Source organism: Rhipicephalus microplus, chromosome X (genome assembly GCF_043290135.1).
Source record: "Rhipicephalus microplus isolate Deutch F79 chromosome X, USDA_Rmic, whole genome shotgun sequence".
In the NCBI taxonomy this organism is placed as follows: domain Eukaryota; kingdom Metazoa; phylum Arthropoda; class Arachnida; order Ixodida; family Ixodidae; genus Rhipicephalus; species Rhipicephalus microplus.
The window spans coordinates 55,772,791-55,792,255 of NC_134710.1; the positions used below are offsets into that span (position 1 = coordinate 55,772,791).

The 19,465-nt window shown below is 41.5% G+C and overlaps 1 protein-coding gene across 7 annotated transcripts in view; it reads left to right on the top strand.

The window, feature by feature from the left end:
- LOC119176065 (oxysterol-binding protein-related protein 6) overlaps positions 1–19,465 on the top strand; it is a 172,712-nt gene that overhangs the window by 86,627 nt on the left and 66,620 nt on the right. For all 7 annotated transcript variants that reach the window (XM_075876688.1, XM_037427179.2, XM_037427180.2 and 4 more), the window contains exons 2-6: positions 2,887–3,101; positions 3,702–3,950; positions 11,766–11,819; positions 16,820–16,933; positions 19,069–19,228. In XM_075876688.1, the coding sequence (XP_075732803.1) occupies positions 3,018–3,101; positions 3,702–3,950; positions 11,766–11,819; positions 16,820–16,933; positions 19,069–19,228 (661 nt within the window). In that variant the 5' untranslated portion in view covers positions 2,887–3,017. The remainder of the gene's footprint in view (positions 1–2,886; positions 3,102–3,701; positions 3,951–11,765; positions 11,820–16,819; positions 16,934–19,068; positions 19,229–19,465) is intronic.

Below are 19,465 nucleotides of genomic sequence, written 5' to 3' on the forward strand. Positions count from 1 at the left end.
CTGTGTTGCTTTTAAAGATTGTGGCAATTCTTTGGAATGAACGAGATACTTAGACAGTAACCTGTGCCAAGACCGAAAAATCTGAAAGTTTATGTAAGTGAATTCTGTTTATTATGAGTTTATTGTTTCCGATACAAACAGCAGCAAGAATTAAAAAGCATATATACATTGTCACTTATGTTTGCCTCTTGTTCATGCTATAGCCTTTTTTTTTTCACAATTTTCATTGCTGTTTTCACAATTTTCAATGATTTCAAGGTTAGGGCATTGTGTTAACCTTGCTACTCAAAAAAATTTTTTTAATAGACATATAATGTAGGGAAACCTCGATACCATTGAGAGGAGTGGGCACTTTAATAACAATGAAAATGCAGGGGCATAGTTAAGGACGGGGGATGCCATGTTGTATTTGCATGACGGACTTGAGGTTCCGTACACACCTTGAATTTCTTACATTGAATTATGTGCTCACTGTGGGGGAGGGGGGAGTAATTGGTAATTTGGCTGAAGATATTCAAGATTTTTTTAGTTTGATAAAGCCAAGAAAGGAAAAAAAAAATTTAGCACTTCATGAAAAAACTTTCATAAAATTCTGTGTAGAATTCTTTTATTACAATAGTATGTTATTGTACCGGCTACTTAAAACATTATTGTTAATAGCATTTATGACCACTTTAGAAGCTTTTTCAAATTGTCAGCATTCAGCAGACATTACGGATAGGCTTCTTGGGTGACAAAAACATTGGGGTCAAATATTGCTGTAAATTTGTGAGCTAACTCGCCATCATACCTGACTGATGATAAATTTTTCATAGATGCCCAACAGTGAGCATCGCTTGTAGTGTTGTAAAATGCAAATGAAGGTTGTTCATGTTAATTAACACAACATGAAATTGAATTTGTTTATATAATCTTTATGCTAATTTGAGAAATAAAAAGAAATGTAGTATAAAAAATCATATTCAAAGCAAGCTTGCCTTTCTGGTCATCGGCTTATGAATTATGACTTCCAAATTCCTTGCCATACTCAGCTTTTGGGGCCGCAACATGAAACAACAAGATTGCTAGTCTCGACTCTTACAAGCAAAGGTTAAGCTGCCAGGTTACAGTTTTATTGCTAGCAATGGCTGACGCATTCCAATAAGGTTACATAAGGTTTTTGTGTATTGCGCTTTGGATGTACTTTAAAAAAAAGGAGAACGAGGTCACACTTTAATTCAGACTTTCATTCCACAGTGTCTCTCACAGTACTGTTATTGCATGGGACATCGGTAGTGTTTTTATCACAATAGTCATTGTTTTAACGTTGCCAGGAAGAACCATCTTGTCATGGTACTAGCACAGCACACCCTGACAGAAATACGTATCAGAATGCAGTTACATTGACAGTGTTACAGTGGTACCCTTATGTACCAAATTAACCTGTATAGTGAAGTATGTTGAATGTACTGGGCACTTCATTATAAAGGTGTTTGAGTGAACCTAAGAGAATAGAGCTAGGCAAAGTGTGCAGAAATACAGAAATATTAAATATTTGATTTGTAAATTGCCCTTGTGAGAGAATTCAGCACACGTGGGCAAAGAATTACATCAGTAAAGCAGTCATTCTGAGAAGTTTTGTGACAACATTCTCAATGACTGTGTGCCAAGAATAAATCAGACAAATGCACAGAAAAAGAATTCAAATTCAAAAATTGTTATATAGTTTTGTGGTACAAAAAAACAAAAGGATGTTGGGACTAAAGACACATCACCCAACAGAGGATCCAACACCCTTTTACATGGCCCCGCCATGGTCATCTAGTGGCTAAGGTACTCGACTGCTGATCCGCAGGTCGCGTGATCGAATCCCGACTGCGGCAGCTGCATTTTCGATGGAGGCGAAAATGCTGTAGGCCCATGTGCTAAGATATTAGGGCACGTCAAAGAAACCCATGTGGTCTAAATTTCAGGAGCCCTCCACTACGGCATCTCTCATAATGATATGGTGGTTTTGGGACGTTGAATCCCACATATCAATCAACCCTTGTACACAGGGTGTACAAAGGTGTTAATCGACAAGGAGAGACAAGGGACGCAATTTTTGTTAGTCACAATCTTATGAAGGCAAGGAAAACTTGGAATAAAAAGTTTTACCTAAATAAATATCGAAACAATGAAGGGAAAGAAAAGTGGATAAAAAGCCTACTCAGTGCTGGTGGGAATTCAACCCGCGCCCGCTGCTTTATGCTTGCTATTTTGTGAATTAAGTGATGGTGGCATTTACACCTGTGGTATACTTGAGATTTTATGAGAGATCTAATCTTAGGAGTGTTAGCCTGTGTCAGTCACGACCATGGGTGTGGATGGGGCACGTCCTTTTCTACACTGCACATAGCTCATAACCTTTTAAGAACTGGCAGTTAGTTTACCCGAATATATTATGTCAATGCTGGGGCCCCTGCATTGATTTAAGTGAGAATTATGTATACAATGTGGCAAATATAGGCCAGCTGACCTTTACTTTTCTCGTTTGATGGAGTGTACATTTTCACCTTGATCGGCTGATGTTGAATGCCGTTGAGGCAATGACTGAAAGGTGGGATTTATATTTATGTTGTGGACATGGCTAGTTAATGTCACTAGTGCATCTGAAGCATGTTGTTTTCAGAAACTCTTGGACTTGCTTGGTATCGAACTTGTGGTTAAGGGTCTACTTGCGTTGTATTTTCTATAATGCCACAGTACATTTTAAATAGCTTTTTTTTGTCTTTATCTCTTCTTTCCTGTCATTGTTGCTCTTGCTCATGAGGCCTCTCTTCCATTTTTTGCAATAGTGGATGGATTGAAGTAGTGTACTTCACCTGTGTGATGCAGCCATTTCTTGTCTGTTGTGGTTCTATGCAGGGAGGGGTGTCAGCCACTAGTGGGAGCTGCAGGGTGCAGCAATGTGCCGAGTGCTTGGCCTGGTAGTCAGTGAGCCACACCAGCCATTTGCACACTCCTCAACTCTCTGGCCCCTCTGAAAAAGTGCCAACATGGAAGAACTTCAAGCAGAAATGGCCGCAGCCGCCACTACCACCACCACGACCACCACCATTGCCAATAACAATTCCGACTCTGTACGTATTCAAGCTGTCTTCTCATTCACACATTGTCAAGCAGCTTTTGGGTTGCTCGCAGAGGTGGCACTAAAAGATGCACTTACATGTACTGTGTTCTTATTGTGTCCTGTTATGGAAGTAATTGCCTGGATTTATTCCTAGTTGCCCGCTTAGTGGGAGGTCGATCTTGAGTTCTTGCCTAAGTCAGTGCAATGCAGCAAAGCTGTGGTTTTCATCTGCTAGCCAAAAAAAAAAAGTAAAGCAGAGGAACTCATCTATCATTGTTCATCACTAAAGGATCTTTAGGCGGTGCTGGATGAAAGGAAGATTTGCAGAAGGATTAGCGGCACACTCCAGGAGAGTTGCGTGTTCCTTTTTTTGAACCACGCAGTTAGATAACTCATCTCATTGATTGAAAACAGCTGCAGCTTCTTCTTTAGAGTTGGTGAGATAGAATGTAGTACCTGTAGAAAATTTATTTTCATGCAGAAATACGCAGTTGAGGAATTGAATCTGACAAAATCATAAATTAGATTTTCGGACGTTGTATGCACTCTTCTTCATAGAAATTGGTTATTGTACAGTGAAGCTTAACTTTTCTTCATTGGTGTGTTCTAGGATGCCAGCCCTGGCCGGAGCAGCCCAGCATCTCAACAAAGTGAGCCAGGCAGCCGAGCTGCCCCTGATGTAGCAGCTGCTCGGTCGGATGCGCAAGCATCAGCCACTGCTTCGAGTCGGCGTCGCAGAGCAGCTGACTGGGAAATTATGCAGGGGCTGCGCACAGGCCAGCGCTGTGATGACAAGCCGAAAAAATTTGAGGGCTACCTGCTTAAGCGCCGCAAGTGGCCTCTTAAAGGATGGCACAAGGTAGTATTTTATCTTTGCAGAGGTAACATTACAGTGACACTTAAGAGAAAAAACTCTTCACTTTTATTTAGTGTTATGAAAAGTACACAAATAATGCTGCAAGGAGGTGCTTAGTAGGTTAGAAAATTCACAAAAAAATATACATGTGGTAACAGTCTTGAAGTTCCTGCGCTAAGTAAAAATGAATTACATGTTGCTTTCCAAGGGAGCCAGAGACATAACATAAATGAGAGAAAAAAAAGAAGTATTGAAATTGGCAACATTGCAAGATTTTGATGCTTAAGTTTTGGGACAAAATTCAAGAAAGGAATTTGGACTAATTTTTGTGTAATAATGAACCTATAGTTGGGAAATAATGTTATTGCAGTTGTCAAAAAAAATTTTATCAGACCTAACTGATTTAATGTTTCTCTTTAGTGTCTCTTTAAGAAAGCATTATTGTAGCATACCTACAAGACATGGTCATATGCAGGATTTTTTCTTGAGGGGGGGAGGTGCAAACCCTTGTTACATTGTGGCTGGGGGAGGGAGAGAGAACTAGTGTAGCTTGGGCTTGGTGTGGCTTCGGAGGGGGGGGGGGGGGGCAAGTGTTCCTTTTGCACCACCCTGCTGATGCCCATGCTACCAGATGAACGCATGGTAGGCTTTGACAAAATCTGTTCTAGTTAAATTTCTTCCTTAAAAGGCCAGTAAACAGGCTCGCAACTTTTTTTAACCCCCCCAAACAAGCTCGTCAATTCGCACAGTAGACCACGGCAATCACATTTTCGGAATATTACAGTGCTGCACAGACCCTCCATTTCGAAAAACGATTCCCATGGCTGACCGATCCCCCTTGTACGCGCAGTCACGCAAGCATGCCTGTGGGCAACTTGATGAACCACCGAGCTCGTCGGTTGGTCTTTTGCCCTAAGAAATGGCCTCTTGGCCCTGCAGTGGTGCAGTTTCGGCTGTGCAGTCTGCATTTTAGTTTTCCTGTGCTGCCCTCTGCTGTTTTGTTGAGCTTAACACCACCGGGAAAATCGTTAAAGCAAGAGCGAAAGCCTCCGAGATAAAAAGGTGTCTTGCTACTTTACTGCTAGGGTAAGGGCGCTCTTCGTACCGCGCTTCTCTCCATGCCAATATGACACATGCTCATGTGGAAGAAGCTTTGCTCAGACGTTGGCTGCGCACGGGTGATGTATCGTGTCATGTTGAGGAAGTTGCTGGATTCGCAACGATGGGCTAAGCCTTCCCCTCTCTTTGGCAGAGAAGGGTGGTGAGGTTGCGCAGAAACTTGAAACTAAAGTTAAACCTGCTTATAACGAACCGCTATATAATGAATTCCCCGTTATAACAAAGTTTTTTTTTATTCCCCGCCGCCGCTCCATAGAAGCAAATGTATTTGCGACCTCTATGTAACAAGGTAACAGTGGGAGACAACCTTGATATAATGAATTTTGCCCACAGACAATCGAGGAATTTCGCTCCGCATTTTGGCATTTTGGTATGAGCTTGCATTTTCCGCAGCTGCCTTGCCGAAGCGCGAAGGGGCGGCGGCGGACATGTGGGCCACGTCTGGCGGGCCTGCACCCAATGAGCCAGCTTTGCCGCCTTTCTCGCCGCCGCGCTTGCTCGCGCGGGTGTGCCCCCCCCCCCACACTTCAAACCAACATAAAAAAAAAACTACTTTTGCACGTTAAAAGTGCCACACATTTATTTAGCGTCACATATATGGGGCCACGCAGCATATGGAGGGCGCTTTACTGATTAGTTTTCCACGGTCTCTGTGTCCGTGTCGTTCGCTCTTCGTTTTCGACCCTGGCGTGCATAGTTTCAATGCGTGTGCATGGTGTGGCCCCCGACAACGTTCAGTATGCTTTTTCTTTATTGCGATAGCAGTTATGTATATGGACAGTCTCGACTGGATTTTTTGCCTCCGCCGCTGTTATTCACATATCTATATATATATATGAAAACTCAGGAAAGGGAGGAAAAAAAGCCACCCGCGCTCCCAGCTAGTCACGCCCAACTAGTCACCGACTGCGCTTATCTCCCACGTGTATTTTGCCCCGCAAATGGGATAGGGTGGAGATAAATGCTTGTGCACCCGCGCTTATCCTTTGGCGGGGAGAATCAGGTGCCTTCGACTTTGACCGGGAAACTATGTGAGTTTAGTTGCCGGGCGCACGAAGATCACTTTGCTCGCTGGACAGGCGCCGTTCGCAAAAAGAGTGCGCTTTTCAAACACACTGAAGTAACAACTGGAGCACTTGTTAGTTCGCACTCATATCTGTACCTGTGATTTGGTTTCGTGCCTCATTTTTGTTTAAACAGCGCATTAAGTGTCGAGCGGCAAACGTTGTTAGTTTTATCACGTCCTGTGTATGTTGTTTTCATGCGTCATTTGTGCGTGAGCAACGCGCTGCACATTTCGATGTGCTTGCCGTTCTAAGCGTTACATTCCAAGTTGTTGCTATCGCATTCATTGCTTCACCCTTGCGGTGAAACTGTGACTTTTTAAAATTTTGGACAACCGTGTCGTCACTACCGAGGGGATGTCAAATTAGGCGCTGATGGAAACTCTCCGAGACCACGGACGGGGACGACGGATCTTCAGAGGTCGACTAGTCACGCGTTTCCGTCTTGTGCTGCGAGTTCGCAGGCTGGTAGCTTTCGCGATTAGCCAATTAGTTCTGCCAACACGACGGCGCGTTGAATGCAATGCAATGAATGCGATAGCAAAACAGTAATGTTAAAAAGAAGTAAGGCTGGCAGCCATCTCTTTTGGATCCGATATCGGGGAACACCTACAAAACGCTGGTATGAGCAAATACGGCCGCTCCAGGGATAAGTGCTCCTTTCACTCAGTCCTTTCACCTTGAAACTGCACTGATACTCGCCGAGATAGCAAGTGTGCCAGCGATCGCGACCGCCCTTGAAATCGTTCATTATTGCTGCTCGAGCGATTACCCCCCCTCCCCGCGTTGTTTTATGCTTGTTCAAGATGGGTGGTTTACTTCCTGTATGAACATTCGGCAGCAGCTCTAGCATGCGGGTGATGTTATACAATTTCCAGGCAATAGGGATGGGTCAACTCATTTTACCTCTGCTTCAGCAGGGCTCGTGCGCTTTTACCCGCTCGTGAAAGTTACAAAGCACGAGGGCATGTTATCAATTTGCACTTGTTACATGGCCACGACGGTAAAAACCCGCCGAGAGTGTGTATATAATTGCTATCGCGATAGTAATGCAGTTTTTTATTGTAAATTAAGTGTTTTGGGTTAGCTCTGCCTTCAGTCCTCCTTTTGTTTAATTTGCGGTTTTAATTTATGAATTTTCGTACCGAACCTGCGTACCAAATCCTCTTTGTTAGGAAATTTTCCAGGAATTTATCAATTTGGTTATATTGAGGTTTAACTGTAGCTGAAACGGATGTTGTAATCCCTGTAACTTCTTTATTATAGCACGTATTCGCAAAATTCTTGCCGCAGCATGTTCACTTAGCAAAAGTGTGCATATTTCTCCTCATTACAATATTTGCACCTTGGGGTTGTCTACTAGACCTTTAATTTAATATTCGACTATGCCAGCATTAATCTGTTTGTGCTGGTGATTCCTTCTGTTGCATTGATTTGCAACCTAACACGTAGTGGATCATTTCACTGTGGTTGGTCTGGGCACATCTGCTTCTACCACCATTGGCAGCTACTACCAAGAAGCTGTGTCTAAATAGCTACTGAGGTGGCAACACTGTTAGTGCTATAGCTGGGGAAAACTAGTGTCTGACCATCGTCACCATGTTCAACATTTGCAGCTTTGTTTTTGTTTTTTGCTAAGAGAAACTGATGTCAGTTATAGAAGCGGCACGTGACATACCTCTAATAAAAATAATTCATGTATAATCTGTGCATTAAGGATGCCAATGTTATCTGAATAGACCATCGTCACCATGTTCAACATTTGCAGCTTTGTTTTTGTTTTTTGCTAAGAGAAACTGGTGTCAATTATAGAAGCGACACGTGACATACCTCTAATAAAAATAATTCATGTATAATGTGTGCATTAAGGATGCCACTCTTGCCCCGCCGCGGTGGTCTAGTGGCTAAGGTACTCGGCTGCTGACCCGCAGGTCGCGGGTTCGAATCCCGGCTGCGGCGGCTGCATTTCCGATGGAGGTGGAAATGTTGTAGGCCCGTGTGCTCAGATCTGGGTGCACGTTAAAGAACCCCAGGTGGTCGAAATTTCCGGAGCCCTCCACTACGGCGTCTTTCATAATCATATGGTGGTTTTGGGACGTTAAACCCCACATATCAATCAATCAAGGATGCCAATGTTATCTGAATAGTACGAGGGAAGTGATGTAGCAGTGGTGTTAATTTGGGCCTCTTTTCATACACGCTTGTCTTTTTGTAGTATCATAAGCTTGCAAATGATGAGATGCGTCAGAAGTTTCTTTCATCGTGTGTTTCTGTCTTTATTTGTTGTAATTCCAGGCTCGAATAAATGCAAGATGTATTGCTCCTAGTAGTTCTTACAACTTGACTCTTTCTTTTCAAATTAAAAAAAAAATTCATTCAGTTTGGTTTGTCACTTGTGTAAAATGGGAGCATTACTGAATGTCACATGCATTTGAATTGGGAATGCTTGAAAATGGTGGAAGGCTAAAAGAAGGGACTCACATAGTACTGGCTGGCAAACTGATTTCTAGAATAAAAAGTCGAGCAATACATGTGTGCCTTTGGGAGGATTGACTAACAAAGCAGAACATGCAACCTCAGCATATCGAATACATAGTGTGATTCTGACAGGTGCAAGAGCGTTCCTTAACGTGAATGTTGACCGATAATTTGCTGATACAATTGCCTTTCATAAAAATTAAGAATGCTTCGTACTGGTTGTTCTGATAGGCTTTTAAACAAATATGAATACAAATAGAGGATTGGTGAGAAACATTTTGACCAAGCTAGTATTCTAAATGATGATCTCTTTGGTGAGTTTGTGTTTTCATGTAATCTGTCATTTAATATGCATGTGCCTGTCTGACCTCTAGCATTTGTGGCATTCAAGATGAAACACTCTCAGGCATGTTATTCTAGCAATCAACATGCTCACAGGCATGATTCTGGGTGCAATCATCAAGTTGATTGCTTAGATTGTTCATTTTTGTGTCAAGAAGCTCGCTTGTGAGTATATACTACTGTGTTGATTGTTTAGAAATATGGTTTGGCAGCATGCATTTAGACTGCTTGAAAGGGATTGTCTGCTGGCACTCTGACAGTCTGAAAATTGTTGCACTCCTTGCAAGCTGTCTTTCACGAATCTTTCGATCACTTCCACATGAAATCTGCGACTCTTTATCCACCAAAACTGATACAAGTGCTCATAGTCAGTAAACATTTACAACAAAGAACTAGTGCATCTTTCTCACCGACGTGCCACTTTCAGGGGTTGGCAAGAGAGTGCATTTTGTGTTTAGAAGGTGGAGCTGGGAACATATAATACTAATTTTGTAGTTAGGCATGGCACATTGGGTTCCCAAGTAGTGCAAAGTTGAGACATCTCCTTTCTTTTCTAATCATGTGGTGATGTGGCCACCAGTGGCTGTTGCCTGAGAACATTGAGCAGATTCACATAGAGCACTGCCGTTGACCAGTAGGAATTCCTCCAAGCATGAAAATTGGATCGGTGGGCTTCTTGCTGTTGCATTTTACAGGGTCTTTAACTCGAGCCAAGCTTTGAGAATGCAAAGTGCATATTATGAGAATGCAACGGACTTGGTCTTGTTTACTGTCGTATGATCAAATCAAATTATTTTTAATGAAGTTTGATAATTCATTAACAATAATCACTTAGAAAGCTTTCGAAGTATGCTTTAGAGGCAAGATCTTCAGTAGAGAACATGAAAAGGGAAAGTATCAGCTGTGTGCCGATTTCCTCTAGCCATATGGGGTGTGTGACTGCGGGGTCGGTCAAAGTATGCATTTCCTTCTGGAGGGCTGCAGCTCCACATCTAGCTCCTATCTACACACACCTGTCACACCACGAAAGATGGCTTGCACGATTGCTCTGCATCGTCAGCAGCCTTTGCGCACTTTCGCTCGTACATGGAATATACGAAGTGTGGGGTGATGTTATCTATTTGTACTTTATATACAACATCACGGCGAAGGCAAAAGTGTGCTTTGAGTATCCACATAATTGCTGTCACAATAAAAACACCACATGACCAGGTGCTTGCTTGCAAAGATACTAGCACCCTCAAATGTGCTGCTCAAGAATAATCATCGCTGTACTTTGACTGAAGGCATCCATGGGCCTTGGGCAAGGGAAGTAAATCAAATAAAGTGATCTTGGTTTTCATTTGTCCCCAGGTAGCTTGCTTGTTGAAGCAATAAGACAGGTTGGGCATTCAAGATAAGTGGTGAATTTCTACACTTGACACGAACGGCTTTCTTACAGCTGGAAGACAATGTAGAGAGTGAGGAGCTTAAACTGGAATATGGCATTGTAACAAAAAAAAAAAAAAAAGAGGGTGCACTCACTGTCATTTTTGCTTGCACTCTGGTCATACCGTTTGTCTGCATGCAGCAGCATTTGCTCTTTGGGAGAATGTTTGAGTGTGCTAATGTCACTGCACACAAGCACCCAGTCACATGGTACATTTTAAAACACGCATAGTTTCTTCGCAGCCATACAAAATTTAAACCACGGCTACTCTTGGGGGAAAAAAATTTATTTGGAGGCCGTTTGATATGCTGTGCTGCTTCTCTATCTAATATTCTCTATTTAAACTACCAACATCTGCAATGTCAGTTACTGATAATTACCTAAGCTCTTACACAATACTCTCAAAGGATAGTAAACAAGACTTAATTTCTTGAAGCTCGGATTTTTTAAAGTGACACTGTATGTTTATTAAAATTATGAACACGAGCCAAAGTACTAGTAGAAGACTTGCATTTGAAAGTTTGATAGAAATTGAGTGCAATCAAAAAAGTTGGTTGTCATGTTTTCATTTACCCATGCCCAATAAATTAGTATTTAGCATTACTATTTAGGTTGGTAGTTCTGCTGCAGTGGCAAAATCTTGATTGAAAAGAACGCTGTAGGCACTGTGCTATACCATTGATTTCATTCCAGTTCTTTGGAACAAAGGAACTTCAGGTACCATGGTAAAAGGATACATAGTGCTTTTAATATGTCAAATTGTGGTTCATTGTATTTGAAACTACACTTGGTGATATACTTTTGGGTAGCAGTCATCATTTCAAAGCTTTACCGAGACTTTAAAAAATGAAGTTCCAGTTTCTTTAGCACCAGCTCTAGTATATAGTTTGAATGAATTTCTTGAAAAACACAAATTTTTGTTCTTTTGGTTCAAGAAGCCCCCTGATGTGTCATCTCTCTGAAGGGGCACACAGCTACTGTTAGTGTATTCGTTTCATTATTCTGCTTATCAGCAGTTTCACAGCTGAATTTTCAGCTAACAAAAAGGCATGTAGCTACTGATAAGGTTGGCTCTTATTTTGACTGAAATATTTTTATGGCCAGTGTGTCTTACTGTAAGATAGGGTGTCCTTCAAGTCGCACAGTGCCTCTTTTCACCTGGTACCTGCCTTTAAACTATAAGACGAAGTGAATATTTTTTTAGGGCACAAAACATTTTGCTTTTATGTTAATTTTTTTTTGTATCATTGGGACAGTATAATATAGTCAGTTAGGACTAACTTATGGAGCATTCATCTTCTGCTTTTAGTCCCGCTTGTAAATCGGTCCATTTTGAGCCCTTGTTTAGGTTTATTTTTAACAAAAACATTTGGTGCTCTCTTGCAGCGTTTCTTTTGCCTTGAGAAGGGGATCCTTACGTACGCAAAGTCCTCAACGGATGTGAGTATTTTATTTATTTAGAAATACTGCCAATCTCAAACGAGATCAAGGCAGGCAAAGGAGTGGGGGGGTTTAGCAGAATACATAAAAAACAGTAAACAACTTACACTAAGTTGTACTGCAACAATGTGCTAAAAATACATAATTGCAAGCATAAGTTAACTCCAAGTTATACAATATAAACATCATTCCACTAGAAAAAAGGAGTAACAGAAAAGAAGATCGTACATAAAAATAGTTATGTTCACAAATAAATCAGGTAATAACTTGACTCAACCGTTCTGTGTTAGTAAAGGTTCTTCGAACGTCGTAGTGAACCTGTCTATTGAGTGAGTGTTAGCAGTTGATAGATCTAGTTCATTCCAGTCTTTTATGGCTCTCGGGAAGTAAGAGTATTTAAAGCAGTTAGAATGGTGTGTGTATTCAGTTAATGTCATGGAGTGTGTGTTACGTGTAGGTCTACATGAGGTTACCGAAATATATGTAGTGGTGTCAATGTTTACCTGGTTGTGTAGTAGTTGATGCATGAATTTTAGTCTAGTTAGCTTGGATATATTTTCAAGGATAAGAAGGCCTGCCTTTTTTAGTAATTCAGTCTGCGAGTCTGAAGCTTTATATTTGTTAAATACAAATGTGATGGCCTTCCTTTGGATCTGTTCTAGTTTAATAATACAAATGTGATGGCCTTCCTTTGGATCTGTTCTAGTTTATCAATATTAGGTTTAGTGTACGGGAAGTATGCAATGTTAGCATATTCGAGAACTGAATATGTAAAAGCTTGATGTCAGGTGGCGCAAGACGCAGGTGTCTCCCGAGGAAGAAGAGCTTTTTTAAGGCAGTTGATGTGATGGTGTTAATGTGGGGGTCCCGTCTAACATCGTGTGTAAGTAATAAACTGAGGTATTTGTGTTCTTGAATTCGAGCTAGCTGTATGTTATTTGCAGTATATGCGAACTCAGACATGTGTTTTTTCTTGTAATTGTTAGGGCAGTGGATTTATTAACTTTACGGGTCATTTGCAACTCAGTACATCATTCAGAAACTGAGTGTAGGGCTTCATTTAATGTTATGTTATCCTCAAAAGAGTTAATTTCTTGATAAAATACAATCGTCAGCAAACAATCTAATTTTAACAACTATGTTAGATGGTAGAACATTGATAAAAATTGGGAAAAGAACTGGAGCCAGTACACATCCCTGAGGTACTCCAGATGGGATGCGTGAGGGAGTAGATGACTGGTGGTGAATTTCTACAAACTGCAAACGCTTGGTAAGGTAATCTTGTATCCAGGTGATGATGGGTCTGTTTCCCAGAGTTGATGGAATTTTTGGTCATGAGTTTACTGTGCGAAGTGAAAGCTTCTGAAAAATCGAGTAAAAGAAGGTCCATTTGTTTTTTGTTATCGATGCTAAGTGATATGTCGTGGATTAGCTCAACAAGTTGGGTGACAGTGGATACACCTTTTCAGAAGCTGTGTTGATAAGGTGAAAGGTTGCTTTCTTCTTCAATGTATGCCGTTATGCTTTTAAGCACTATGGTTCAAGGAGTTTACTGACTGAGGTGGTTAGGGCGATAGGCCTGTAATTAGAGACTTCAGCAATGTCACCAGACTTGTATACTGGAATGATCTTTGCGACTTTCAAGTCTTGTGGTAATCTGCAGGTTGATAATGATTTATTGAAAATTAAGCACATGTATTTAGCTAATCATTCGGCACATCTTTTTATGAGTATATTAAGTATATTGTCTGGCCCCAGTCCCTTTTTAGCGTCGATATTGAGTAATATTCTGAACAGACCAGGTTCAGTAACAACAGCTGTTTCTAAGCGTGTTCGGTTGCATGGGTTAACATGTGGAATGTTTACATCATCCAGAGTAAAAGTTGATTGAAAATATTCATTAAAATGATTTGCTCTACAGAGGTTGTCTTCAGACGAAACTGGGTGCCCACTTCGTTTTATAGGTTTAAAAAACTTCTGAAGGGAAGCTTTTAGGAAATTCGAAAGAATATTGTTAAAGTAGTTTGCTTTAGATGCCTTTATTTGACTTTTCATGTTACGAATGGCAGTAAAAATGAGATGTGCTGTTGGGATTAAATTTCCATGTCTTCCTTAAGCATTTTACCTTACTTTTAGCATTAATGCTTTCGCGATTAATCCATGCATTCTTTTTCCTTGTCTTTTTTGTTTTCCTAGGTAAAAAATTTTCTAAACAGTAAAATACAATTTCTTTGAATTTATGCCATAGTTGTTCAATGTCTGAGGTTGCATTATTTGATAGTTCTAGAAAGGCAGGAAATTCGTCGATGAGGTGATCAAGAATGCTGGTGTCGTCATCATTACAGAAATCCTGATAAGTAGTTGGGGTATTAGGTAGTATATGGTGCCACGAATAGTTATAGTACTACAAATGATTAGATTATGGTCCCCTATACTATCCGTGACGTCAATTTTCACTCGATCATATGGGAAGTGATCACTGAGATAAATTAAATCTAGAATGTTAGATGAAGACCCACATGTACGCGTAGGTTGAGTTACTATTTGGGACAAATAAAGATTAAACATAGTATCAAGGATAATTTGGAAGAAGCCAAGGGAAAATGCATTGTTTGCCAGTTTATATCAGGCATGTTAAAATCGCCCAACAAGATTAGCCTGCTCTTGGATGCATGACGTCAATATCTGCAGTAGGGCTCGGATAGACGTAACCTACAATGACAGTGCATACTCCCAGAAAGAGCTTGCGAAAAATTGCCTCTGCACCTTCGATATCGGGGAGCACCTGAAACTTGATTTTCTTGTTTATAAGAACGGCTACGCCTCCCCCACGAGATAGTCTATCTTTACGAATTATCGCATAATTAAGGGGTGACACCTCATTATCTCTGGCGTCGCTTTATCTCTGCGTCGAAGCAATGATTCAATAGCATCCATTTTGATGACAATGCTATGAGTATTTACATTGAAGCTTATTTCCCCCGTCGTGGGCGATGCCTCGATGTAGCGTTTTGTTGGTTTACCTGATAGGTGGATTCGTCCTTTTAAGGGACTGCATCATTTTTAGCAAAGAGGCAAAGCTGCAGGTGAGGATCAGGTAGCATCAGATCTGCTGAAAGATGGAGGACAGATTGTGTTAGAAAAACTAGCGACGCTGTTTACGAGGTGTCTCCTGACGGGAAGAGTACCAGAATCTTGGAAGAATGCTAGCATCATCCGAATACATAAGAAAGGAGATCACAAGGACTTGAAGAATTACAGCTTGCTCTCCGTAGTATACAAGCTATTGGCAAAGGTAATTGCTAACAGAATTAAGCAACGTTAGAGTTCAATCAACCAAAGGAACAATCAGGATTTCGAACAGGCTACTCAACAATCGACCACATTCATACTATCAATCAGGTAAATAGAGAAATGCTCAGAATATAGCCAACCACTACACATAGCCTTCATAGATTACGAGAAGGCATTTGATTCAGTAGGAATATCAGCAGTCATGCAGACACTGCGGAATCAGGGCGTCGATGAAGTATATATAAACATCCTGGAAGAAATCTACAGGGGATCAACTGCTACTATAGAGCTTTATAAAGAAAACAACAGAATACCAATCAAGAAGGGTGTAAGGCAGGGGGATACAATCTCCCCAATGCTATTTACCGTGTGCTTACAGGAGGCTTTCAGAGGCCTAGAATTGGAACAGTTAGGCATAAGAGTTAATGGAGAGTACCTTAGTAAGTTGCGCTTCGCCGATGACATTGCATTGCTGAGTAACTTAGGGGATGAATTGCAACTCATGATTACGGAGTTAGACAAGGAGAGCAGAAAAGTAGGTCTTAAGATTAATCTGCAGAAAACTAAAGTAATGTACAACAACCTCGCAAGAGAACAGCGCTTCGAGATAGGTAATAACTAGTGCACTTGAAGTTGTAAAAGACTATGTCTACTTAGGACAGGTAATAACCGTGGAGCCGAACCACGAGATTGAAGTTACTAGAAGAATAAGAATGGGGTGGAGCACATTTGCCAAGCACTCTCAAATCATGACAGGTAGATTGCCACTATCCGACAAAAGGAAGGTATATAACAGCTGCATCTTGCCGGTACTTAGCTACGGAGCAGAAACCTGGAGACTTACAAAGAGGGTTCAGCTTAAATTGAGGACGACGCAGGGAGCAATGGAAAGGAAAATGGTAGGTGTAACCTTAAGAGACAAGAAGAGAGCAGAGTGGATTAGGGAACAAACCGGGGTTAAGGATATCATAGTTGAAATCAAGAAGAGGAAATGGACATGGGCCGGGCACGTAGCACGTAGACAGGATAACTGCTGGTCATTAAAGGTAACTAACTGGATTCCTAGAGAAGGCAAGCGGGTTAGGGGGAGACAGAAGGTTAGGTGGGGAGATGAGATTAAGAAGTTTGGGGGTATAAATTGCCAGCAGCAAGCACAGGACCGAGTTGACTGGCGGAACATGGGAGAGGCCTTTGTCCTGCAGTGGACGTATCAGGCTGATGATGATGATGATGATCATTTTTAGCATCGTCCCAGTGGTAAAGCTCCCCATTTAATCGCAATTTGTCAACAACCACAGATACCTTGCTCCAGATGCCCTATGCTCCTTAGCAAAGTGCCAAAGTTTTCTTCTGATGTCACGTCCGCAAGCTGAGAAGTCTTTGCCTATTCCATAATTTGTGCCCTTTAGCTTAAAAGAGTTTTTCAAGACTCTGGCTTTGTCGCGGGAATCAAACATTTTTAAAATGATTGGCCTCGGCTTTTTACTAGGTTTGCCTATCATATGGATTCTTTCTTCATAACATTATTGACCTTGAGTATGTTAATTAGAATTTATTCTTTCACGCATGTCTCAAGCTGCTGACCAATTTCGTCAGTGTTTTCTTGTACACCATGTATCAGCAAGTTATTTCTTTTTTGAATGCCAGCGTATTCAGATTAGGTACGCTGTCATAGAGGGCTAATAATTAGTCTCCTCAAATTTCAGATGGCAAAGGGAAAAAATCATGGGTCGGTTGATCTTGGGCTCTCTGTGATTTCCACCAAAGGCAAAGGGCGGCGGATTGACATCGATGCTGAGGAATTTATTTATCATCTGAAGGTACGTTTTTGTTATAATTTACAAATATTTTCTTAATGCTTTAGGTCTGGCAATTTCTAACATGTCATTTCATTGTGTTTCTGTTGTGTTAGCCATACCTGCCAAGACTCCCAGATTTCAACCGTTTCTTCCGTTTGTATGGTTGTCTTGAAAATCTCCTGGAAATCGAAATTTCTGTATATGATTTGGCCGCATTAACAAAAATGCAGGTCAATCCGCTCCAGGCTTTTTGCAAACCCATCGCATTTTATTATAAACGAATTTAGGACACGTTCATATGAACGTACAGTCGAATCTCAGTAATAAGAAACCGTGGCAGATACGAATTCGGGAAATTTCCCAGCCAAATTCTACTCTATTCATTGTGCCAAAGTTCGAATCTTTCGAACACTTTTCCTAATCGCGGTGAGTGATATGAACTTTAGTACTGAAATCGTCGAACGAAGGCTGAGAGCTACGAGCTTCAGAAGTACGCGTGCGACCAGCGCACGCACTGTCTTCTACAGTGCATGTGGTTGTCCTTGCCACAACCACTATGGATGAAACCACGGTCGTTCTTGACGCGGTAATGTATGGCGATGAGGTAACTGACGACACTCCGAAAGTGTGCGTACGTCCAACGCTCGGCCAGTCAAAGCAACGCTGCTTTCGCAAATTCTGTGCACAAAACCGTGGTAGATGCGGTCATAGGTAGCATAAAATGAATTAGTTTTGAAAACGGAACTATCGTTTGTTGCAACCGCCGCACGCAAAAGCACGGTCGCAGCAACGCGATAGTGATTCATGAGCCCCGAGGGCACACAGCCGACACAGTGGTAGAATAAAGGCAGCAAATACATAAAAAAAAGCCAGAAGCGTTTTGGCGTTCATGTCTGAAGTAGTAGCGAGCAAAACTTTGACCCACGCTTTTGCGGCAGATAGCTGCGCCGTCTCGTGCGTTCAAGTGTCCCAGGAAGACATAGGAGAGTTGTTTTGATGGAAGTAGATTTTGCTAGTTGTTTTGACGATGCCAAATTTTGGGAGTGTTTGCACTCTCGCTTTGAGACTCTCACCTTAGTGGGAAACCCTACCCTCGTGTGTTTGGCCACTCCAAGCCTTTGTAAGACCCCAACGCTGATGTTTGCACTTGCAATTGGGTCCCCTCTCCCTCCTCAAATTTCTCGCATTTTTTTTTGTAACAAAAAAGGGGGGCAAATAATTCAGTGTGACCCCCCCCCCTCCCTGCATTGCGGAAATCTCACGGATTCAGAATCCTTGAACTTGGCATGTATGGTTAGCATAGTGGTACCATGTCATCAACTCTTTAGGCAGCTGCGAATGTAACTTCTTAAAGTAAATTTTGGGGTTATTTGTCTTTCTTACAATAAGCAAAAAAATGCTGCTGTATTTGGTGCTTTTTTCTTAATAATTCTCATGACTGCATGGTAGTGTTCTGTGGTTTACTTGTTACTCGTGTAGTCGAGATGATTCTCCTAGGAGAAAGAACTTTTTATTTCCGGAAAATGAGCTCTATAAGTTTAAAGTATTCTATAAGAGCCCAACAGAAAGGCTCACAACTGAAATTATACATTGTTTATATTGCTTGTATAAAACTTAAAAGTTGTTAAATGAAGGAAGAGAATTCTGAGGGACTTTGTTTGACAGTACATTTTAATGAAATTCAGCTGATAATGAAGCCAAGGAAAGTATAGAAGACATTATTTGTCCTGTTTAAGTGTATCGTAGTAATTGTGATAAAGGTGTGTGTGAAGACTTTGTATATAAATGTGAAGAATATATATGTGGAGAACAACCTGCCGCAGGCAAGTACTAAACCTGCAACGTTCAATTGCTGGTTCAGTTCGATATATAGTTAATCCAAGGTTGCAGATGTAAAGTACGAGGTAGTTTCTTGAGGTTGCAGGTCCATAAGAGGTGCTTGAACTTTTCTGAGACAGGACATTCTAGCATTGTTCTTTCTGGATCACAGCTCTTGTTTAGTAACTCAAGCACTTAATACACTTCTATTTTAGCAAACTTCCTTGTTTCTTTCAAGGTATTGTACCACTTTTGGTAATCGTGACTAACAATGAATAACAGGGGTAGAAGTTTCAGTGTTGCATATTAAAGTTAACAGGCTCTGCCTGGCTATGCAGGTGAAAAACCAAGCGCAGTTCCAGCAGTGGGTGTCTCAGTTGCAGCATCACAGGCTCTACCGACAGCATGAAATTACCTTTGGTAGCCGGGAGGCTCCCAAAATGACCTCACCTGCTGCCGAGGACTCTGGCGGTATTCCAGGAGGCAATGGACCATCAGGTGCGTTGACAATTTGCAAGTGCCCCCTAACTGACTCAACTTGCCACCACCACCACTGCTACCGAGAGCTGCTGCTGAGTGCACGCACTTGCACCCAAGCATGCATTACTGGCCCACTCCTGGGTTCTCCGGGCTTCAACACATGCAAGTGCTCCGAGGTTGCAGCGAAGGAGAGTGCAGCCAGTGAGAATCAACAACTGAACGCTGTAGTTTCTTCGGATGTTCCTTCAATGAGCA